This window comes from Typopeltis vanoorti, chromosome 20 (assembly GCF_054136105.1).
Source record: "Typopeltis vanoorti isolate ZY-2024b chromosome 20, IOZ_Tvanoo_1.0, whole genome shotgun sequence".
Taxonomy (NCBI): domain Eukaryota; kingdom Metazoa; phylum Arthropoda; class Arachnida; order Uropygi; family Thelyphonidae; genus Typopeltis; species Typopeltis vanoorti.
The window spans coordinates 73873812-73896731 of record NC_143568.1 but is presented as its reverse complement, the minus strand read 5'-3'; the positions used below and the strand labels follow the sequence as shown (position 1 = coordinate 73896731).

At 37.2% G+C, this 22920-nt stretch overlaps 1 protein-coding gene and 1 non-coding gene across 3 annotated transcripts in view; one reads left to right on the top strand and one right to left on the bottom strand.

Moving 5' to 3' along the window:
- Window positions 1-11927, bottom strand: part of LOC150095565 (proteasome assembly chaperone 3-like) — a 50918-nt gene extending 38991 nt beyond the window's left edge. The window contains exon 1 of one of the 2 annotated variants that reach the window (XM_090410605.1): window positions 11634-11927. In XM_090410605.1, coding sequence (XP_090266731.1) covers window positions 11634-11717 — 84 coding nt within the window. In that variant the 5' untranslated portion in view covers window positions 11718-11927. Of the gene's footprint in view, window positions 1-11597 lie in introns of both variants that reach the window. The other variant, XM_090410606.1, reaches the window with a different exon arrangement.
- Window positions 11928-12220: 293 nt separating this feature from the next.
- TRNAR-UCU (transfer RNA arginine (anticodon UCU)) lies at window positions 12221-12293 on the top strand. The gene has a single exon. It is a non-coding gene; the product is annotated as a tRNA-Arg (tRNA).
- The last annotated feature ends 10627 nt before the right edge of the window (window positions 12294-22920 follow it).

Here is a 22920-nt window from a genome sequence, read left to right as displayed (position 1 = left end):
TATCCGTAACAAAATCGTAATACGGGAATTAAGAACTTTGAAACTAGGTATAGATTTTAGCTTTTTGTGGATGAATGTCCACTCAGGCATTCATCCGAAACAAGAACGTCACATCCATATTAAATATTTGCTGTGGCAAATAATTTTCCTCCGTAATAATTTTATCTAATTTTTCCACAAACTCCTTGGCAGCCTTCTCAGCACTTGCAGATTCCCATACATTTTCACATTATGCAGCACAAACTGCTGCTTGAATCTCATGAACCAAATGGAAGAAGCTTTGAAGTCATAGTCATAATCGGGTTCTGCTTTCTCCTTCAACATGTTGAAGAGACTCAGTGCCTTCGCGGTTATGGTCACAGTACTAAAGGGAGTATGTGCTTTTGGTTCAGGTCCTCTATCCGTGATGCAAGTAGCTTTTCCTTATCACTGATAAGACCTTGTTGTTGCTTCGTCAGTATCATTGATTTAATGGAAGCAGATCCTTTCACAGCCTATACGATTTTATCCTTATTTTTCAAAATTGTCGTCACTGTAGAATGAGACCATCCGAAGTCATGTACGATCACAATGATGGACTTACCAACTTCATGTTGGTAAATAACTTGCAACTTCGTTTCAAGATCAATTGCTCGCCTCTTTTTCGCGATTCTTCACTAGGGTGGCGTAGTGGCCATGTTGCACAAAACATCGTGAAATATTTAACTATAAATACACAAATAGCCCATTTCTCAAACACAACATCAACAGAGGAAATGTTGAAGACACATGCCAACTGCCAAGGGAGGTTGCCGTTGAAAGCACTGTTGCCACTGTGCGTGCTTTACCTTATGCTCGCTTGCATCTTGTTCAAAAGTAGAGTGGAAGATGTTATTTATTCCCTTATGGGAGATCACGGACGTATCTTCAAAAGGACGTAAGTCAAGGGATGACTGTACTTAAGTAAAATAGCTACGCTTATAATTCATATTGAGAGTAGTAGTGCCAGTGTTGCACTTTTCCTACAGATAAGTCTTTTATGTTAGTGAATATTAGTAATTATTTTTGGTTATATCTTCTTTACTTTATACTGTAAAGTTGAGCAAATGTTTGTTTCAGAATTTTAATATGGGATATCATTTAGAAAGTGTTTTTTCATGGCACCAATGCATACAAGAAAAATGGCAGCCAAGGCTTCCTTGTTCACCGAGTTCAGCATGAACTCGGTGAACAAGGAACTACATCATACAAAATCTCGGTGAACGAGATTTTGTATGATGTAGGATATGTTCCATGCATTTGTTGCTAACAGTGAAGGGGTTATGGTATCGAAAAGAGTGCATCATAAATGTTTCATGTGCAAATGCAAGAATCGCAAGTCATGCGGAAAGCAGAAAAATGAAGTGACAAATATTAATATAGAGAAAAACAGCAAGAGTGTTCTGGAGAATGGGAAGTAGTGAATGCTAGTATGCAAAATATAAATAACAGCATGAAAGAATTGGTTGAAATACATGCTTAAGTGGTGTCCCTTACAGGACAAAACAGGAGCTAGAGTGACTGAAGCAACAATTGCAGTGTGGTATAGCAGATAGGAGAATGAAAGAAAAAGTGAATGGGGAAAGTATGAAAGTGCAATAAACTAGAAATAAGAGAAAGTATTGTATGGAGATTCGATGATAAGAGGTATACTTAGTAATTGATAAAAGGATGTTAGTGAATCTATTAGTTTACAGAAGGGAGAAGTGAAAGAGTTTTGGCAGGAACAAATGATTTGAAAATGTAGAAACATGCATGAGAGAAGATATGAAAGAGGTGTTGAAAGAAGCAAAAATGAAGAGTAAGGAAGTAAAGATTGTGAGTGAGCCTGCTGCCTCAGTATGACAAAACATTGTTAAGAAGAAGGACCATGATTTGGTTTGGATGTGATCTCAATGAGTGCACATTCCATTACGCTCTCATGAAAAATCATTTATTGGTTGGTGGCTGGGAGATGAGCGATTCTGCTCAGTAGTAGGATGTGCTTATCACTGAGTATTTTTGAATGATCCTTCAGGTCACTCATTGGTATTATCTATAGTTTTTGAAGAAGATCCTTTATTTATACAAAGGTCTGGCTCTGTCACAAATGATATTTGATAATTTTTTTTTATATATGCCTCCATAGCACAATTAGAAGAACGACAGTACGTTGCACCCTCAGATTGGAAAAGGCCTAAAATCGTCATGACAGGAGAATCTTTATATGGACTTTTCAATTGAAATTGAATTAGCCGATCTCATACGGAGGTAGCAGGGTTTTTCTCCCAGAAACTCGAGTTTTTCATCCCACATACAGACAAATCAGCCCTTCAGAACACATGCAATTTACAGACAAAAAATAGTAGTTGTGGTGGTGGTGTGCAGTAGATGGCGTTGATGTAGATGATTGGTTGTACAGTGGATAACTGTAGTGGTGAAGATGGAGATTGCACAGTGGGGTGTCCTCCTGCAATGAGTCTATGGACTCTTTGGAAGTGTCACGAATAAGATTATTATTATTACACGAGACTCCAAGGAGTCCTTAGACTCATCAAGGGAGGCCCTAAACATCATGTCCATCACAACTATTTGACATTCACAGTATCTATCATACTTTGCCTGTATCTCATTCACTGTCATAGCACCCACAACAGACTCTAGCAGCTTATTCCACTCATTCGCCACTCTAAAAGTAAAAAACTAGCTCTAACACCCTTACTAACCACACTCTTACCCAGCTTCCATGGATATCCCCTAGTCCTCCCACCACCAGTCCTGTTCTCAAAAATATCCTCTGAATTAATCCTATAGAAACCCTTCAGCAATTTGAATGTATCAATCATATCTCCCCTTTTCTGCCAACCAATTTTTGCAACCTACAAATCTTCAACCTGTTCTCATAAGGTTCATTCAATAGACCTGCTATCATCTTGGTCACTCACCTCTGGATTCTCTCAACCTCCTCCCCATCAAGAAGAAACCTAGGTGACCAAATCTGGGCACAGTAGTCGAGATGGGAATCTTATCAAGGCACAATACAGAGGAACAATAACTTGCTTGTCACTGCTCATCAAAGTATTCTTCAGCATCCAAGTGATTTGATGGCCGATTTAGCCACTTCTGCATTGTGCCCCCCTAAACTTCAACTCCCTATCCACTAACACTCCCAAGTCCCTGGCTTCATCAATCTCCTGGAGTACAGTTCCACCAATGTGATATACTGCTGCTAATCTTTTCACCCCAAAATGCATAACCTTACATTTTGCCACATTAAATTGACATCCATTCTCCTTAGCCCAGACCTCCAATCTATCCAAATCATCCTGCAAAATTTTGACATCTTCTGCATTCACTATTGCCCTATCCAATTTTGCATCATCAGTGAACAAATGAACCGTTCCTCTCAGATCCTTCCCTATATCGTTAACGAACAAATCCTTCCCCTATATCGTTAAACAGCAGTGGTCCAAGAACAGAATCCTGCGGCACATCACTAGTCACAGGCCGTCTTTTGGATTCTTCTCCTGAGTAAACTACTCTTTGATATCTCTCCATCAACCACCCTCCTATCCATCTCATCAACCCTATATCCATTCCCATATGTTGCAGTTTACGGATTAGAATTCCGTGTGGTATCCTGTCAACGGCCTTAGTCAGGTCCAGCAGTATCACTGTGAACCCATTACCCTTATCCAGTTCAGCCGTCACTGTGTTATAAAATCTGAGCAAGTTATTGAGGCATGATCTACCCTTCACAAAACTATGCTGCCCCCCCATACAGTATTTCATTTTCATCAACCCATTCCTGTATTTTTCCCTTGACTACTTTCTCCAAGTCTTTGACGACGACTCCTGATATGCTAATCAGTCGGTAATTTGCATCAGTAGTCTTGGGTCCTCCTTTATGCAGTGGAACTATTTTTCCCCCTCTTTCCACCCCTTTGGGACCAAACCAGACCCAAGACTCAGATTAAACAATATGGTCAAGGGCACTGACAATTCTTTAGCTTCTTCACATAAGACCCCGTGCTGGTATACCATCCAATTCCACAGATGTATTCACATTAAGGTTCTGTAATAGACTATTCACCTCCACTTCATTCACAATTCCCGTATAAACTAATGGTTCCTTCATTCCTTCAATGTCACCACCTGGATGATATACTCTTGCAAAGTGCTCACTCAGTAATTCCACTATATCGACTGATTCAGTGATCTACCTACTATTGGTATTCCTTAAAATCATTCTGCCGTGTACAGTTTTTCTTTTACTTGCATCATATTTAAAGAACTGTTTATGATTCTCTTTAGCTTGCATGGCTAATTTCCTTCCATAATCCGCTTTTGCTTTTCTTACCACAATCGTTACCCTTCTGGCCTGCGCTTGCTGATTGCTAATAAGTCAATGAGAAGATTGTACAGAGGAATAGTGTGCAGTTTATATGAAATGAATTTTATGGATGAAAGGACTTATATCTGCCTGATGGACAACATTCAAATGGTTTTGGAGTTATGGAAAAAGTGTTGTTCAGTGATGGATAGTTGTGTTGAAATGCATGTACAAAAATGCCAGAAGTATCAGAAATAATGGAGAGGAGATTTTGACATTAGTTAGCTTGATTTAGTCAAAAATTATAGGCATTGGTGAGACCTGGTTGACAGGTCTAGGGTATGTAAAGAGTATTGTTCAAGGAGGACAGAAGTAAGAGGACAGGAGGTAGGGTATTGCTAATGATAGCTGAAGAACTACTACCAACAAAATTAGAAATTAAAGAGAATTTAAGGTCAGGGGGAGATGGTTTATTTGATGCTATCTGGTGTGAAAACAGGCATAGGACCAACTATATTGTTGGTTGCTACTATAGACCGGGAGGGTTCACAGAAGATGTACTCATAAATGCCATGTATCAGCAGATTATTATTATATGAGTCAGAAGACTCATCGTGGGAGATCCATTTACTCACACATTAGCCATTATTCACATATACCTACCATAATTCTCCTTAAGCTCATTCACTGATGAAGCACTCACAACCATCTATGGTAACCAATTCCACCCATTCACCACCCTCCAAGCAAAAAAATCTAGTCCTAACACATTTGCTAACCATGCTCTTACATAACTTCCACTGATGACCCCTTGTTCACTCCCATCTTGTTATGTACTGAAAAATGTCTTCAGTATCAATCCTATAAAACCTCTTTAATAACTCAAATGCTTCTATCGTGTCTCCTCTTTTTCATCTATTAGCTAATTTCTGAAGCCTGCAGACCAGCAATATACTCTCCTAGGGAGCATTTCACAGATCTGCCATAATCTTTTTCACTTGTCAACTTCTCCATCACCACAGAATCCAAGAGTCCAGATTCAAACAGTAGTCCAGATGTGGCCTTATTAAAGCCTTATATAGAGGGACAATAACTTCTCTATCCCTGCTTATTTGTGTTCAACGACCATATAATCTGATGTTATTTTGATTACCTTTACAATATGCCCTGTAAACTTCAACCCTTCCCCCATCAAAAATCACATCCAAGTCCTTGACCTCATCAGTTTACTTCAGTTCCATCAATATAACACACAGCTTCTGATCTCTTCCCAAAGTGCATTACCTTACACTTGGCCACGTTAAACTGGAAGCCATTACCTTTGCCTGTACTGAAGATTAATAAATGAAGATCCTGCAGATCATTTCCTATATCACAGATATACAAATTAAACAACAGAGGACCAAGTACTGAGCCCTGTGATACACTACTGGTCACTTGCCTTCTTTTGGACTCAGTTCCTCCATAAACCAGGAAAAGAGATATGATCCTGCCTGGAGATTTGTGCATTACTGAAAGTAAGGGTAGGTGAGCTGAGATTCTTTTGTGTGAGAGAAAAGGCAACACTGTTTCAGTGGCACAGAAAGTAACTAGATTGTCCTCACCCCACCGAAGGATAGTATAGAGATCAACATTTAAGCAATGTGTGAAGATGATCCTGAAGTTTGTGATTTCTGAACGCTACATGGCTTGTCAAATAAGTAGGATGAATGGAGAGTACTATTTGACTTGTTAACCCACTCAAGGATTGAAGTGAGGGTTTAGTTATTTGAAGGTCAGATTCAGTTATCACTGTATTATCTCAAACATCTGGAACCATCCATGCTGCAGATGGATTCAAACCCATAGCCTGCTGATTAGAGAGTGGGATCCAAGAGGTTGAGAGTTAATTACCAAAATCATACAGTTTAGCAGATGGACCACAATAAATCAAATGATAACAGCAGCACAGATATGCATGAAGATCCACTCCTTTTAGCTGAAAACTAGTAACTATGTTAGAACAGCACTAAAGACCTTTCAGGAGTGGAAAAGGTTTGCCTAATCTTTCATTCCATCGATTTCTATTTTCTGGAATAATCTTCCACTCCCACCACCAATACTGTTTTTTCCACCATGTACAACCTCCAACTCTTTAAAACATATCAATGGATTACTTCTTTCTCCATAAATACTTACTCATGCATGGCACTGTTAGGGCCTGTAACCTTTCATGTGTGGGGTTGTTATAAAAAAATAAATTAAAAAAAAAATTCTGGTTCCAGTTGTTTCATGTTCATATTACAACAGCATGAACATGCCTACAGTGTTTGCCACTTGTTAACCAACAAATAATGCATGCCAATCAATCATATCTTATCTATATGCTCTTAATCTATCCTCAAACTTGATACAACACCCTTCTGAGTTTATTCAAACTCAGAAGGTGTTTGAATTTGATGTTATTTGATTTTTATGGTGCAAAGACATCAAAGGTCATACTGCACCAGGACACAGGTAACAGCAGTAAATATGGTAACTGGTTAGTAGGACAATCACAAACATCCATGTCCTTGGTGGGATTCAAACCCACGGCCTCTTTGCTGGAGAGCAGATACACTAACTACTCGGCCAACCATGCCAGCACATCACAGTGAGTGTGAATGACAGCAGTATGATCAATGCAATTTGTGGGTGGAGGGGGGATGGGGGGGAGAGGGAGAGAAGGTGAACATAATGGCATGGGCTGATTTGGAATTACCGCTGAATCAACTAAGGCTTGAGTACAGTGCATCAGTTGGTAAACCAGCTGTCTTCCAGCTGGTTTACCTGTTTTGCAAGACAAAAAAAAAGTTTCCAGAAGAAGGGGGTGGGGAGACCCTATACCCCTTTACATAAGGCCAGCCAACTCATCAAGTTGAAAGTATCCTTGATAAAGATTCTTTAACTCTTAGAACTTATTATTATTATAAAAACCTCCATGGAGTCAAAGACTCATCGTGGGAGGTTACTGTTATACACACAGTTTATCATACCGTGCCTTAAATATATTCACTGTCTCCATGCTCAACACACTCTTGGGCAATGCATTCCAATCACTAACCACTCTCCATACAAAACACCTGCTTCTGACTCCCTTGCTCACACTCTCCTTACACAGTTTCCAGGGATGACCTCTTGTTCTCTTCCTATTTTCACCCATTCTCTGCAAAACCTCCCCAACATTAATCTCGTAATAACCTCTTAACAGCTTATATATCTCGTTCATATCCCCCTCTCCTATCCACCAATTTCTGCAAATTACATTTTGTCAATCTGTCTTTGTACTCAACGTTCCAGAGACCAAAAAAACCACCTTAGTCAATCGTCTCTGAACCATTTCCAATACATCTCCATCTTTTTGAAAACCAAATCTGTGCACAGTAATCCATATGTGGCCTGATCAAAGCCTTATAGAAGGGAACCATAACATCCTTACTTCTACAAGTCAGTGCCCTCCGTATCATTCCCATTATCCACTGTGTTGTCCTCACAATTTTAGTAACATGTCCCCAAAATTTTAGGTCCTGGCCTACAATCACTCCCAGATCTCGCACCTCCTCTACCTCTTCCAATGTATTTCCACTGACAGTGTACTCTACATCCCATCTCTGCTTCCCAAATTTCAAAACCTTACACTTTGCAACACTGAATTGGCATCCCCACTAATTTATTCATTCAGCCAGTGTATTCAAGTCTTCTTGCAAAGCTACAGCATCTGCTCTGCTCCTGATAGCTCTCCCCAACTTTGCATCATCTGCCAACAACTGTATATCACCAGTCAGACCTCTCTAAATATCATTTAAATACAAATTAAACAGCAATGGACCTAACACAGACCCTTGGGAGGATATCGCTCCTCCATAGACAACTCGCTGATACCTATCAGACAGCCAATCTCCAATCGAGCAAACTAATCTACTGTTCAGTCCCATCCGTTCCAATTTAATTACCAGCTTGTCATGTGGCAATTTATCGAACTAATGGTATATTTAGAACAAAATCTAAATATACCATTGTATATGCAACACCCTTATCCAATGCATTTGTCACTTTATTATAAAAAGTAAGCAGATTACTAAAGCATGATCTTCCTTTAGTAAATCCATGCTGGCAGCCAAAGAGTATTTTTCTGTTGACCCAAACCTGAATCTAACTTTTCTAATACCTTAACCACAACTCCAAAAACACAGACTGGTCTATAATTCAATGCCCTACTCTTATCACTTGCCTTATGAATTGGAACAATTTTACCCTCTTTCCACTCCTTTGGAAACTTGACCCAGTGAAACACTCATGTTGAAAAGATATGTAAAAGCTGTTGTTAATTCTCTGGAATATTCCCTTAAAACACATAGTGAAATAGCATCAAGTCTATTCAATTCCTCATATACCTCCTGTTCATTTACTAACAGTTCCTCCTCCTTTCCCACTGCTTTCAAGTTCTGCATGATGTCACACTCATAAGAATGAAATACTTTTATACACTCGTTTCTTATTAGCTAGGCCAATTTGCCTATGCATTTCCATCTCGTTATCCTCCATATTATAGTTCGCCCACCGATTAGAGATCCCTCGACACTTCTGCGCATGTCAGAAAAAGGAGAATCCATTTCGATAATAGGGTAATCAATCTGTCTTCTAGGATGAGTTTGTTTATTATTACAGGTTGGAAAATTTAGCTTTTCTTTTATGAACATTGTAGTTTTTAAAGTGTAACTATTCTGCTTGTGTAACAGTTGAAAAATGTACGTAGAGTATTAACAAAATTAAAAAAGGTATAGCATAAAACAAAAATTTAACTAAGTTTATTTTTAAGAAAGTTTTCTATAAAATAAAAATAATTATACAGAAAAACAGAAATTTTTTCAAATGAACTTAGATATTCTAAACTTACAGCTGAGACACTTTAATGTTCTAAACCAATTAATTATTTATGACTTGTTGTGACTCTTAACAAACCCATGCAAAAAAAATGTTGAAAAAAAATACCATTATCAAATCCTTTTAATCTTCAGAGTCATCTGAATCGGTGTCTGAATCGCATCACTTTCACTTAAACTGGTCACCTAAGGTTCGCATAATTCTTCGATAATTCCATCTCTGTCCCAATACATATTTTCCAATGAGGTGACATGAGAGCAATATTTTCCTCAGTTTTGAACTGTAATACTTTCAATCACCTGTTCTGAAGGCTTAAAAGTTTCGACATGTCGATATTTCCAGTTACATTGCAATAGCGAATGAAACTTTTCACTTCTGCCCAAACATACTCAATAGCATTAAATCGCAATGATATGGTGGAATTTCGCAATGAAATTTTAGCCTCAAAGCTAGAAATCCATGCTCTTTGAGCATCATGTCAAATTTAAATAGTTTAGTTGTGGGAGAGTTTCTTTTGACCAAATTAAGCAATTCAATTTTTCGCATATCTGGGGAATGAGAAATGTTATTTGCAGAGAGCCAATCCATAAGAACTTGTTTCTTATTAGACCAATTTGAAACTTTTAATCGAATAGAGTGATATGAAGCGTTATCAATTATAACAACAGCATTTTTAGGAAAGTTTGGAATCAGTTTTTCTTCTGCCCACTTTTCGAAGATCGTAGACTTCATTTGCCCATAGTAATCTCCGGTAGCTGAATTGGCTTCGTATAGCAAGTTTGAATTCGGTAAAAAAACCATTTCTCCACCCGCACACAAAATTATTATGCGCCGCGAGGCATTTCCGGTTTGTAGCACTCCACATTCTTCTTTAGACTGCCAACATTTTCTATAAGTTAAATTACTATCAATCCAAGTTTCATCTAGATACACAATCAGTTTTTTCTCCTCCCTGAAACATCTTATTGCTCTCAAATACTGCGTTCTAGATAAAACTATGTCACTTTGCTCCATGATAAGTTTCCTTTTATTCTGGGACTTTTTAAAATAAAATCCGATTTCATGAAGTATTTTCCTTAAAGTTTCTCTTTTCCAAGGAAAATTAATTTTTTCTTTAAGCACAGGAATCAATTTCGGAACAGTTGGCACTCTTTTCTCGTCCACGTAAAATTCGTGAATAGTTCTTATAACGTCTACATCAAAATCATTCAAAGCTACGGTTTCGATGGTTTTCTTTACTCTGGCGCTTTTTTTTTTTTTTTTTTTTTTTTTTTAGGAGATTTAAATTTTGGCTTACCTTCACCTTTTGATTTCCTACGAATTCTTTTAACAGTCGACCCCGATACGCCCGCACTTGCACGTTTTATGACTTGAGAAAGGGGAACAAGGAGACGATTCTTTTTCGCAGAATGTCAGCACATTATTCAATATTCTTTTGCAAGAGCTACTGAAACGTTTAACAACAGAACTTGTTGACTGTACTGGATCCATCATACAAATTAATAATAAAAAAAAATGCAAAAAAGCGACAACAAAAATCAAACTAGTACAGCGACAAGAAAGCATGTGATTTCGTTCGTACATCCTTTATTTCTTTCTCCCCTTCAGCTTGAATCGACTATTCTTGGCAAAATGCCAAGGAGAGATTTACAAACGGTGGGTGAACTATGCTAGGTCTATAGCAACACCCAACTAAATATTTCATCCTGTTTACCTCTACCTCACACCATATTGATTCAAAATCGTGGCTGCTATTTGCACCTTGCAAATCTACCTTAGATGGGCACAACTCATCTGCTACCATCAACAGTACTCCTCCCTTTCTTCCCTCTATCTTCACGAAAAATATCATATCCATTCATCTCTATTCCTGTCAGGATGTCATCTAACCATGTCTCGCTTATACCAACAATTTTGGGGCGCATACACTCAAGCAAAGGAACGATTTCGTTCCCCTTATTTCGAATGCTTCTGGCATTAGTAAATAAACATAAGAAATCATTATTGGTTCTACAAGTCCTACGAACATCCCTTCTCTGATGTGACCCTCCAATACCTTTCCCAGTCACTTCCTCTATATTACCACCAATTCTACTTGTCTCACACCCAAAATGTACAGAGAAATTAAATGGTATAGACAAATTTCGGATTTCAGTATTTAGATATTATGAACACTTTTATTATTATTACATGACACCTCCAAGCGGTCCAAGGACTCATCGTGGGAAGGCACTCTAATCCACTCCGATAATACATCTCACCATTTTCCCTACTACACATCTTAAATTCTTATAAACGCCGAAATTTAGTATTTAATAAGAAAATTAAGTAACACACGAGCACAGTGAGTAGCAGCTATTCATACCTCATTTCGAAAATGATGCATATTATATTATCTTACCGCTCTATATCTATATGGAACTACTGAAGCAGAAGATGGTTTCTTATCACTTTCCGGATCCAACGTCTCCGAAACTCCCGCCATTGAAATATTTATACTGGAAAATAAATAAAATACGCAAATGCTCCTGTACAGCGGCAATTATTAGTAAACGGCTGAAGTTCAGAAAGGCCTCATACCACAGTTTTGTAACTATAACTTATATTCAGATGTAATAAAAATTACACAATACAAAAAATTCATGAACTCTGTACAGATTAAGGTAACCAATTTCGCGAAACGTAAACACGTGAAATGAAACAACAAATTCTATTTGATTTAAAGGCCGCCTAGCGACTGCTTCTTAGAAGATACGAAGGAACGCTTTGAAGAAAGCCACTCCCGAAAAATAAATAAAATTTTATTTTAAATTTATTTTGTGTGTGTTGGACAGGGAAAAAAAATTAGAACTTCATGATGGACTCAAGAAATTAAGGACATCATGCGTCCTTAGAGAAAATGTTAGACAACTAAGTTATGGTAAAAGTAATTAAAAAGCCAAAATGCCAAGTCATGAAAAAAACATATTGAAGATAAGTATATGTGTGGTCCTTGTGGCGCAGTGGATAGCGCGTTGGACTTCTAATCCAAAGGTCGTGGGTTCGAGTCCCACCAAGGATGAATTTTTGATTGAAGATTTGTGGGTTGCAAAAACTAGTTGATAGGCGGAAAAGGGGAGATATGATTGAGGCATTCAAATTACTAAAAGGATTCTATAGGATTAATTCAGATGATGTATATTATTTCTGGGAAAACTCCCATGTTACTCCTCATTATTTAACTATTATAATTACAGCTATTTTGCCTGCTTCAGTTTAGGAGTACCCCTGTTTGAATGTCATTGGCTATTTACTCATGGATTCTTAGGGCATTATGAGTGTAGATGTACTAAAAAGTATATGTAGCCTAAGGAATAGAAAATTGCACATACCTTTTTCTGGGTGTTGTGGCTTTTCCTCTGTCTGCGATGTCGAAAACTGCAGAGTGTGTGTGTGGGGGGGGGTAGGCAGTTTGGTAGAATAAGTTAGAAAAACCCGGGTTTTTTCGTAATATATAGAAACATATACTTTTATATAGGGTGGGGAAAAAGTGAAAGGGTTAATTTTTTAAAATAGCGAGGGAGAAGGAGAAAGGTGGTTGACGGGGTGTGGAAACCAGTCGAAATGGTCCACACCCCGTCAACCACCTTTCCCCTCCCTATTTTAAAAAATTAACCCTTTCACTTTTTCCCCACCCTATATAAAAGTATATGTTTCTATATATTACGAAAAAACCCGGGTTTTTCTAACTTATTCTACCAAACTGCCTACCTCCCCCACACACACACTCTGCAGTTTTCGACATCGCAGACAGAGGAAAAGCCACAACACCCGGAAAAAGGTATGTGCAATTTTCTATTCCTTAGGCTACATATACTTTTTAGTACATCTACACTCATAATGCCCTAAGAATCCATGAGTAAATAGCCAATGACATTCAAACAGGGGTACTCCTAAACTGAAGCAGGCAAAATAGCTGTAATTATAATAATTCAGATGATATTTTTGAGATCAGGACTGGTGGTGGGAGAACTAGGGGACACCCATGGAAGCTGGGCAAAAGCGTGGTTAGCAGGGGTGTTAGAGCTGGGTTCTTTACTTTTAGAGTGATAAATGAGTGGAATAAGCTGCCAGAGTCTGTTGTGGGTGCTATGACAGTGAGCGAGTTCAAGGCAAGGTATGATAGATACTGTGAGAATGTTGAACAGCTGTGTGAACATGATGTTTAGGGCCTCCCTCGATGAGTCTAAGGACTCCTGGAGTAGCCCGTGGTAATAATAATAATAATAATAATAATAATAATAATAATAATATCATGAAGATGACAAAATGTGGGGGGGAAGCTTAGAAAGAGATAGAAGTATACCAGAGAAAAGAAATTAGAGTTGGTTAAGATTATATTAAAAGTGACATAATTACTTCAGACCTTTGAGTGGGTCTCTTATATACTTTGAAAATTAATTAAATATGATAAGCGATGACAGTATAGTCGTGTGATACGACATATCTCGATTCTGAACCTAAAGAACACGTAAAACCAACATATCGACCTTTCAGTCATATTGTTACTAATGATGGAAATTTAAATATGTTAATAGAATGACTTAGGTTGTTGTGGTAAAAAGCAAGTTGTATGGAACAAGAGGAATTAGTAAATTGAAATTGTACCATAAAATATTTCTATGAAGAATCTTATGTATTTCAGAATGGATTGGAATGAAACAGTTGATTGAAGAATGGATACTGCAGATATTAGAGTTTCTGAAGGATGGCATGCATCACTGATGGAATCATATTAAACTATTAGAAAGAAATTTGGTATTTTTATTGACTTTGAAGAATGCTTATTTAGTTTTAATCGAACTCTGCTTATGGCAGCATTTCATTCTATTGATAAACAGCAGTGCTTATCAAAAGAAGTTTTTCTGCGCCAATAATAGGAAACAGAGCCGAGGAAGACCAAGATCTATGTGGAATGATGCAGTTAACATTGCCGTAGAAGACCAAAATGTAGGATCTGACAACATTAGAAATATGCCAAAGAAGATATTAGAAGTAAACATTTAGAAGTAAACTGTTGAAAAAAAAGCTGGTAATACAAACCTGATTGTGTTGGACTACCATAGTATCCCCTACTCATATCAATAAAAAACGCAAATCAAGAAATCATGATGATGTTACTTAAATAAAAGAAAACAATTATGAAAACAAATTATATGCGCCCATATTGCAATTGATCACACAGGGAGCATTTTCATATGCATTACTAATGAATAAATAAAACCATTTGGCCGTAACTTTACAACACTGGGGACAGCCAACTTCACCCTCCAATCACAGAGATCTAGCTTAAGATTATCAATAATTTTAATAGGGGTCTGAAGAAGAAAGTATGACAAACAACTGCTGCTATCTTGTGTTCTCTAAACCCAACACTATGTATTACTGTCTGAAATAGCGTGCGTTTTATTGCCAATTTTTTAGTTTGTAGGAATATGCTACTTGTCCATGTCAGAGATCGATTATCTTCGGAACTGGTAAAAGAACCGCTTAGAAAAAGTTTCTCTATTCAGCGACTAGAATCGACTGAAAACTGTCTTCAGGCAGCTTAGCACTTTGGTTGCAAACGTCATTTCTGCAAGACCAGACAGACCTGCTGGGATCGCTAACATCTTCTCCAATACTAAAAACTTCTGATATTTTGCAAACTATTAAACTCAGCTTAGTTTATAATAGGCAATAAATAAAGTTGAAGATGAAAAAATATCATTGGATATTTTACCTAAGTGAAGTTATTATGGAAATTCTTCAGAAAGCTTCATCTAATTAAAAAATGTCCATGTTATGCTAGAAAGATTTGATTCTGAGGTATATCAGTGGGTCTAATTTCCCTCGAAATCACTAGCTCACCACAAATGCTATCACCCATGCATGGGAGCTTTAGAAATGTCATAAATAAAAGAACATCAGAAAAGTCTGTTGTGATTAGCAAAATTCTGTGATTGGTTAACTGTATTATAAGTACATTACATTCTCCTATCTTTTCGGATATTATCTACTGAATTTGAAACGAATATGAATTTCAGAAATATGGCATCTCTGGGGGGGGGGTTAAAAACCAGGGCCCACTCTAAGCTTAGGCACAAGAGGCACTGGCCTAGGGGCGCCAACATCGTAAAAAAAGTAATAGTATTAAACGCGACCAGAGAGTCGAAGCGTTGGTGGTACGAGCAGTTCCCCGAAAAAATGCTCCATACGCACTTTTTTGGAAATAATTATAAGCTGCTTTTAACAATAAAGAATTTTATGATACCCGTCTTGTCTTACAATGTGCTGATAAACTGGCCTAGGGGCGCCACATACCCTCTAGCCGGCACTGTTTAAAACACATGGCGAGAGGACATTCTATTATATACAATTCCTTCGATAAACATATTTTTGCCAATTAATTGTGCGCGCGCGTGGGCATGGCATGCAAGCAAACCGGTCTCCATTTGACAAAGCCCATGTATAGAATCCTTTCCTCATGGTAAATTTGAGAATACACACACAATAATCCACCAAGAATTTGTCCAATCGAAATGTGTCACGTTGTTGATGTTTTGTTTTACATCCTCAAACAGAAGTACGCACAAATTAACATAGCATATCAACCTCATGACCTTATTTATTTCGAATGTTATTCCATACAAACCAAACCAATCTTCCAACTGCGCTCTGAAAGCGGTGATATATATATATATATAATAGGAGGAAGAATAATGAATATTTAAATTCTAAATTTACTTTTTAATTTTTAAATCAAATGAATAATTACTTTATTCCTTTTTATTCTCCAACCAGAATAGATAAAAGAATTTATTCCTTACTTAATTTGTAAATCAGTTCACCGTCGTCTAGAGGCCATCATATCTAACAGATTAGTGCAATCTTTAAATCAAGAGCCATGTACGAAAGTGACCTTTTTCGCTTTCCTAATATAAACTGCACTAATGTTTTGGTTGCATAGTTGACTTTTCTGAATAAAATAAAATAGAATAAATCCTTTAATACATTTAATCTTCAAGTAGTCAGAGAGAGCAGGCAGAGTTCCTTAAGCTGCTAGAGTAAATTTTTGATGAGTAGCAGGCAGCCTGCCTCCATCCTTCAAGTATTTACTAAATAGCGAGGAGACCTATCAATAAATCCATACTTTTAAGAGAGAGAGGGGGGGGGGGGAGGGAGAGAGAGGGGGAGGAAGAGAGAGTGGGGGGGAGGGAGGGAGAGAGAGAGAGAGAGAGATCATGGTAGACACCTTCCACCATCTAGTTGTCCTAAATGCTAATACTCTTATTATTGTCTCAAAATTGTATTATTATATTATATTACATTCTATATTATATTATAATTATTTTATTAATATTTTTCTTATAATATTACTAATGTTTTTCTTATAATATTATTAATATTTTATTATATTGTTATTCTATTATTGAGAGCCAGCATACTTACTACGGTGGGAGTAGCGCGTACTTCCACGGTACTAAGTCGCTTGAAGAAAGAGCGCTGTAAGTTCCATTCTAGCTGCCTATTAGGGGAACTTTTTGTAACCCTTTCTTCGACTGATTCCCGAATTTTCTCTGGGAAATTCAGGTTTTAGGTCTCATAAACTCAAGAAAGACCATAAAACCCACTATTTCAGACAATAAATATAGTGTTGAGATTAATGACTACAAGATGGCAGCACTTCTGAGCATCCTGTCGTCACCAGATGGCGTGTATAATTAGTGATAGTCTTGGGCCAACTATCTCTTTAGCTGGCCCAAGATGGAACTTCTCCCTCAGTCTCCAAAACTTAGATAGGGATAAAACGGTCTCACCTACTCCCAGTAGTGAAATAAAAGGAGTTATCGGATTTACTATTTTATTATATTGTTATAATAGTATATTATATAATATCATTATCATGCTATTATTATAGTGTTATAATATTATTATATTATACTGTATTATAATCTGAGTTCTATGGTCAATTTTCTTGAAATGTAGGATTAAAAACTAGGAGGACTAAAGCATTAGCGCACTCAGGATTTAATCTTGGGGGAGCCGAGTTGAGTAGACGATTTGAGAATACACACTACGCCCCCCCACACTTTGGGTGCACCACTGGGCTAAAGAAACCTAACTTCCACCGCCCGGGTGGAAGTTAGGTTTCTCTAACCTAACTTCTTTCTTTAGGTTCCACTAACTCTAGAACTGATTGAAGAAAAACTTTTTCATCAGCAAAGTCTCCTTTAAGTCTGTTAAATATCGATCAACTTGGGAAGATTTTATTACATTTATTTTTAATAAAGTATGATAAACATACATTCATGTTTTAAACAATGAATGTTTATTATATTCTATTAAAGTGTGCTAGCACCACTTGCCTTTGAAACAAATTTTTTCAGCAAGCGAAAACCTACTAGATTACAATCTTCGGTGTGAATCTCATTGATGCCACAGGAGTAAAATTTACAACTTTTGCTCAAGAGCCTAGATGTTTCCTTTTAAGAATTTCACTAGCTTGACAGCTGTTTATTATTATTAGGGGCGGCTCGTGCATAGGAACTGCGGAACTGCAGTACCCTCAATTTTTCTCGATATATAAATATATTTATTAATTTATTTATATTTGCTTGTAATATTTAATATTATCATCAACAATCCTATACAATTCTCTTATTTTGTATAAAAAATAACAAAAATCCATCTTTAAGCACTTAGGAGGGCGAAGGATACTAGCAGCACTGTGTTTACGACAGTGCTGCTAGTGTCCATATTGCTACGTGCGCAAGCATATGCAAGTTATAGTGAGATACGAGCTATTAGCGTAATGCGGCAGTGTCTGTCGTGCAGTTCACTGTTGATTATATGCAGTTTGCGCCAGTATAGTAGAGTGTTCGTAGTGCTTATCGTGTTTATTGTAATTCACATTTCTTATTGAAAAAAAAAAAAAAATCAGCGAATGCCTTTTTATTCCCGTATATATAGGGAGTATGCGAGGCTGATTTTAGCCCTATCTAACTTTTGGAGACTGAGTTGGCAGTTCAATCTCCACTGTGAGCCCATCAGAAATAGCTGGCCAAAGGCTACAATTAAGTACTAATTAAGCGGCACTCAGTGAAGAGTGACTCCTCAACAAGTTCAGCCATCTCGTGGTCCCTAACCCTAACATTCGTATTTAATGTCTGAAATAATGTGGGTTCTACGGTCGATTTTCTTAAGTTTAACGGACGAAAAACCCCAGTTTCGGGGGGAGAAAAAACGCGCTCGCCCATGCCAGAGATCGACTAACTCGGGAACCGGTCGAAAAAAGGCTTAGAAAAATTTCCTCTAGTCGACGACTAGGCTCGAAATGAAGTCTTATTTCGTGTGGCCTAGCGCCGTGGTATGCAAACGCTACATCCACTGAGCTACACAGGCTCATTGCTTATTGTAATGTCCAAAAATTGTAAATGCATTCCTTTAGTTACAATTAAAGGAATGGATTTTATTTTTAAGTGAGTTTGAATTATACTAAACTGTATAATTTTATCAATAATAAACAATATTTTGTCATGAAACAAAACAAGTAGAATATATTTTATTTTTAAGCAATTTTGAATTATACCAAACTGTATAATTTTATCGATAATAAACAATATTTTTCATGTTTATTTTATTTTTTTAATTTTTACCATAATGTTGATATTTTATCCAACCAGTATACACTGTACTTACAGTGTGTATGTATATTTCGAAAGTTGCAGCACCCCCAAGATTTCAAGCCACGAGCCGCCACTGATTATTATTATTATTATGCGACACCTCCAGGGAGTCCAAAGACTCATCGAGGGAGAGTGTGCCAACAACATCGAACAATTGAACCCTTCCAACTACTAACCGCGCTCAAACTTGCATAACTTTTTTCGTGAGCCATTAGTAGCACAGGCTCTACCAATCGACCAACCTTTTGCTGGCATTAATAGTGTTTCGAACACTAAAAATTCAAAACAGCAATCAGCCTAAGGTTGTATTCAAGTAAACTCTCTAACAAGAATAAACACGAATCGAATACCAGGAAGAAAAAACGTGTTCACGAAGTGAAATAATAGCTGAATCAAATAGTGCAGTGGATCTTATCCTTTTAGTAGTCGCACCCCCTAGTTCTAGGCATTCGTAATAGTATTGTTTAAAACGTCAGAGAATCACTTCTATCACACGTCCAGTATGCAGACATCACGACTTGCAGTGCTGGCAGCAGCTAAAATTCGACTTGACGCACCACCCCAAAAGAAAGTACTGCATTAACCCGCATAATTCAGATTAAAAATGATATAAGTTTGAAACAAAGTAAAATAATAACAAAAAATAATTATTTTAAGAGATTTCAAAATTTTAAAAACGAAACGTTCTATAAATTTTACACAGTCCCCTAGGGGGGCTTCCCACCGGTTAAGAATCACTGATATAGTATATATTGCATTAATGATTCTGTTGCTTATCCTTTTGAACACCTGAAATTTCAGTATGGTTATATTTTTGCGACTCAGCATGATCAAGTTTTGTGCAAAATATATAAATAAAGAGACTGCTCTCTTTAATTCTATTATCTTTTATTTATTATTATTATTTGGCACCTCCAGGGAGTCCAAAGACTCATCGAGGGAGGGCACCTGCTCTAGAGCAGGTGCGCTCCCTCGATGAGTCTTTGGATTCGAACCAGCAGCCTTTCGGCTAGAGAGCAAATACGCTAACCACTTGGCGTCTAATAATTTAGACCAGTATTTGTGGTATATTTGTATATAACACGACTTTTTTCTGACCAGATGAAGCTTATGAGGTTAGAATTTCTTAAATGCTGACTCACGTCATCTGTTCCCGAGTAAAAATTTACTTTCAGAGAATGTGAATAATAGTTTATGTCAATGTAGATCTTCTGAGTAGGCGAGGCCATTTAGCCCTATCTAACTTTTGGAGACTGAGTGGGCAATTCAATCTCCACTGGCACCAATCAGAGATAGATGTCCCAAGGCTATCACTAATTAAGCGGTACACAGTGAAGAGAGATGGGTCAAATGTGCAGCCATCGCGTGGTCCCTAACCCTAACACAATATATTCAATGTCTGAAATAATGTGGGTTCTACGGTCGATTTTCTTGAGTTTACCTGATGAAAAACGCGAATTTCCGGAAGAAAAACCCGCTTGACAGAGATCGACTAGCTCGGGAACCGGTCGAAAAAAGGCTTAGAAAAATTTCGTCTAGTCGCCGACTAGACTAGAAACCAAGTTTTCCTTCGTGCGGACAAGCGTCGTGGTGTGCAAACGCCACATCCACTGAGCTACACAGGCTCTCCGTTATAATAATAATAATAATAATAATAATAGTAATAATAATAATAATAATAATAATATATTTTTTACAGAATATTTTGTATACTTTTTTATTTATTTATTTTATTTTTATTTTTTTTTTAAGTTTGAGAAAGAATGATTATACATACAAATTTCTGCATTTGCTCATAAGGATTACTTGCAGATGAGTGAGGCAGGTTAATCCCACCTACTTCGAAGCTTGGGTTAGCTTTTATGAAGAGAGTGGGATTTAGCCTTCACTATTTGTGTTGTCTATTGTTTATGTATGGGATGTAGGCATTGGATGCTAGTGATTTGTGATGTGTATATTAGTGTTAATGGTTTCTTAACTTTGTTGGTATATTTTCCAGAGTTCGTTTTTTAATGTGCTGTAGTTATCTAAGTGTTTTAACTTTCTTGGTAGGTGGTTGAGTTGCGAGGGTATCTGATGTGATCTCACAAAAGAACCGTATGAGTTGTTGAAAGGTGTGGGGATGTAGAGAGTTGTTGTAGGTCGTGTTATACGATATGTGTCTCTGTTGTTTCGATAGGTGATGTTGAAGTAATTCCTTGTTAATGTCATGTAGTGTTTCAGGTTTTTAATGCTCAGAATTCTGTGTATCGCCATGTGCTTGTCGGATATTGGTTGTTGCGTGTAAGGTGTACAGCTCACTGTCGACACGATTTTCCTGTGTAGTGTTTCTAATTTTGTTAGGTGGCTGTTTGATGTATTTGCATAGACTGTTATTTCGTATCTGAGTAGGGATTCGCAGATACCGTGATATGGAAGTTTTTTTGTGTTGGGTGGAATAATGTCTTTAACTTGGAAGAGTTTTGCTGCGATGATCCGGAGTTTGGTGTGTAGGTATTCTATATGTTTTGTCCATTTAAGGAGGGAATCTATATAGAGAGTATTTTGCATGTGTTACAGGTTTGATTTCAGGACATTTACAGGTATTTTTGTTGTTAATGCAGCGGTATGTGTGACAATGTATCGATAGTGATGCAGGGCGTATGATTCTTGGGTTGTGTATTATCAACATCTGTGTTTTGGTGCCGTTGATTAGAATTGTGTTTTGGTAGAAGTATATTGTGATTTCGTTTAGGTCTTGTTGTGCTTTGCAGAGGGCTGTGTTAATGTCTGTGTGGATTTCTAGTAGTGCAGTGTCAATTGCGTATTGAAATATTTGACTTCTTATGGATATGTTATGAACATCGTTAATGTATATGTTGATATATAAAAAAAAAAAAAAAATCAGCTAACGCCTTTTTATTCCCGTATACGGGAGTAGGCGAGGCCATTTAGCCCTATCTAACTTTTGGAGACTGAGTGGGCAGTTCAATCTCCACTGGTACCCAATCAGAGACAGATGACCCAAGGCTATCACTAATTAAGCGGTACGCAGTGAAGAGAGACGGCTCAAATGTGCCGCCATCTCGTGGTCCCTAACCCTAACACAATATATTTAATGTCTAAAATAATGTGGGTTCTACGGTCGATTTTCTTGAGTTTACAGGACGAAAAACCCGAGTTTCCGGGAGGAAAAACCTGCTTGCCCGTGCCAGAGATCGACTAACTCGGGAACCGGTCGAAAAAAGGCTTAGAAAAATTTCCTCTAGTCGCCGACTAGACTCGAAACCAAGTCTTCCTTCGTGCGGCCAAGCGCGGCGGTGTGCAAACGCCACATCCGCTGAGCTACACAGGCTCTTTGTTGATATATATACATTATATATACAATAATAATAATAATATAGCAGAATCTAAAATAGCAAACTAATGAAATATTCCGAAAACTTTATTTTAGAAGTACAGAATGGATTTAGAAAAGTATGATCATGTATAGACCCTGCCTTTTGCCTAAAATTAATAATAGAGAAAAGAAGAGAATGCAATTTAGAAACACATATTGCATGTATTTACTTGTTGTTTAAATAATGTTGTTCAAATCTTGTTTTGACTGTGTATCAATTATGTGAATAAATAATAATAATAATAATAATAATAATAATAATAATAATAATAATTTTTTTTTTCTTTGTGAAAAGTTATAGTTCAGAATTTTGTAACAGAAAGTTAACATAAAATATAAAATCAGAGCTAATAATCAGTGAAATAATAATAATAATCTCAGATGAATTGCATACATAGTTGCTGTAGTAATTATATATATATATAATATTTATAACGCATTACAAGTGTGTATAACAGATTCTTGCAAGTTAGTAATTTTCTTCCTCGAAGCTTAGTAGAGCTCATCTGAGGAAGATAATAGATGACAGAGGGTGGTAGTTTCATGGTTGTGTTCCTATACTAGTCACAAGCCAGGTGTTGAATTTACTGTTTGTTGGTACA